This window comes from Juglans microcarpa x Juglans regia, chromosome 7D, assembly GCF_004785595.1.
Source record: "Juglans microcarpa x Juglans regia isolate MS1-56 chromosome 7D, Jm3101_v1.0, whole genome shotgun sequence".
Classification (NCBI taxonomy): domain Eukaryota; kingdom Viridiplantae; phylum Streptophyta; class Magnoliopsida; order Fagales; family Juglandaceae; genus Juglans; species Juglans microcarpa x Juglans regia.
In genome coordinates, this window is record NC_054606.1 from 11,719,291 (window position 1) to 11,720,907 (window position 1,617).

At 45.1% G+C, this 1,617-nt stretch overlaps 1 protein-coding gene across 1 annotated transcript; it reads right to left on the reverse strand.

Annotated features, from left to right (window-relative positions):
* Positions 1 to 1,379, reverse strand: LOC121238289 (fasciclin-like arabinogalactan protein 12). The gene is made up of 2 exons (XM_041135121.1): positions 155 to 1,379; positions 1 to 100 (listed from the first exon to the last, which is right to left on the reverse strand). Exon 1 carries the CDS (start codon positions 1,191 to 1,193, stop codon positions 252 to 254), a length of 942 nt encoding a protein of 313 aa, XP_040991055.1. The 5' UTR covers positions 1,194 to 1,379; the 3' UTR covers positions 1 to 100; positions 155 to 251.
* Positions 1,380 to 1,617: the final 238 nt, after the last annotated feature.

Below are 1,617 nucleotides of genomic sequence, written 5' to 3' on the forward strand. Positions count from 1 at the left end.
AATATAAAAAAATTCATCATTATGCTCAATAACATTCACACAAATTACATGGAAGGTGGAAAAGGGCCGATAGCCAGAAGAAAACTAAAGAAAAGAAAAGAAAAGAAAACCTCCTTTAACCTCTATGACTCTGACGAAAAAGGAGAGAAAACAGTAGATATGGAATAAGGAGATTAAAGAAGCCGATTATTGTGAAAGCACACGATGTGATCAACCCGACCATGGGAAATCAAGCTGGGAATATTACGCCGTCAAGTTCCTTTCCCCATCAAGAATGCAACCATAGCAATTCCGATTGGTAACAACATTTTGTTTGTACTGAGGCTCACTGCACCGGACGCGTTTGCTTTGGCAGCGTCGGTGTCCGTAGTAGAAGAAGCAGTAGCAGCAGCAGCAGCAGCAGCACCTGATGGACTCTCTGCCGCAGTCGTTGTAGTATTTGAATCTGACAATGCTGGTTTAGGGGCTGCAGCTTTCTTTGGCTTAGGAGAAAAAATGTCCAGCGGAAGAAGCACACTGTCTACTCGATATATCGCAAGCTTGTTATCCAAATATATTGTACCACCCATTGTGGTATTCACAAGGCCGGTCGAGATGTTCACTTGGTTGCCAGCAGTGGTCACATTTAGTGGGAATTCTCCGGCACTAGTATCACCGGCCTCTGTTGGCACTGGATTGCTTAGAGTTTGGAAGTTGGACAGACCAATCACGGAGTTCAAGATGTGAAATTGTATTAGCTGAGTCTTTTGTAGGTCAGATAGAGAGTTTATAGTGCCCGGTTTGAGGTTTGAAAATGCAGTATCTGTAGGTGCAAAGATGGTAAACCCATTGTTTGAATTGTTGAGTTGTGCATATAATTGCGCAGCAAGTCCAGTGCTCTTAAAGAGACGGATAAAGACAGAGTAACCACGGGCCTTTGCCAGGATTTTTGTGACGTCAATAGAGCCTTTTTGTACTGGTACTTGGACGGATTGGGCCGGCGCCTTGGCGGATTGGATTGGAGGCTTGGCAGGTGAGGCAGGAGGTGTGGCAGCTGAGGTTGGGGGCGTGGCCGGCTTGGCTGGAGCTTTGGCGGGTGGGTTTGGAGCTGCGGTGGATTGAACTGGTGCCGCGGTGGGCTGGGCTAAAGTGTTAATAACATGGAAGAGAAAAACAAGTAGAATTGAGAGGGAAAAGACAGCGCGCTTTGTCATGATCTTTGATACTTTTAGTGCGTTTCAAATGCAGAGTGGTGCTTGCTGGAGGCTTGATATGTGTGAGAAGTAGAAGAAAGTCTGCTTGGTGAGCTTTGTAATTTACCTTGCAAGCGGGCTTTCTTTTGCTTGGGATATTTGGAAATGCAAGAGGGTAATTGCAGGAGTTGTTGATATTTTGAGACGGACTAGAGGAGGGATTTTATAAAGGCCGCGAGAGAGTGAAGTTAGGCAGTTAGGTGAAAGGGTACAATTATTAGCTAGAAATCCTAAGTTGTATGTAGCTTATCTGTCTTGGGAAGGTAGCTAGGAAAAAGAGGGGGATCTCAATTGGATCAGCAGCCAAATAATGAGTACGATTGCCTCATGATTTTCACATACTTCTTTGGAGAAAGCAAGAGGTCGGATGGGACGGGACTTATGT

Excerpts from the sequence above, each read along its gene's own strand:
- LOC121238289 (XM_041135121.1), bottom strand. The coding sequence starts at position 1,193 with ATGACAAAGCGCGCTGTCTTTTCCCTCTCAATTCTACTTGTTTTTCTC.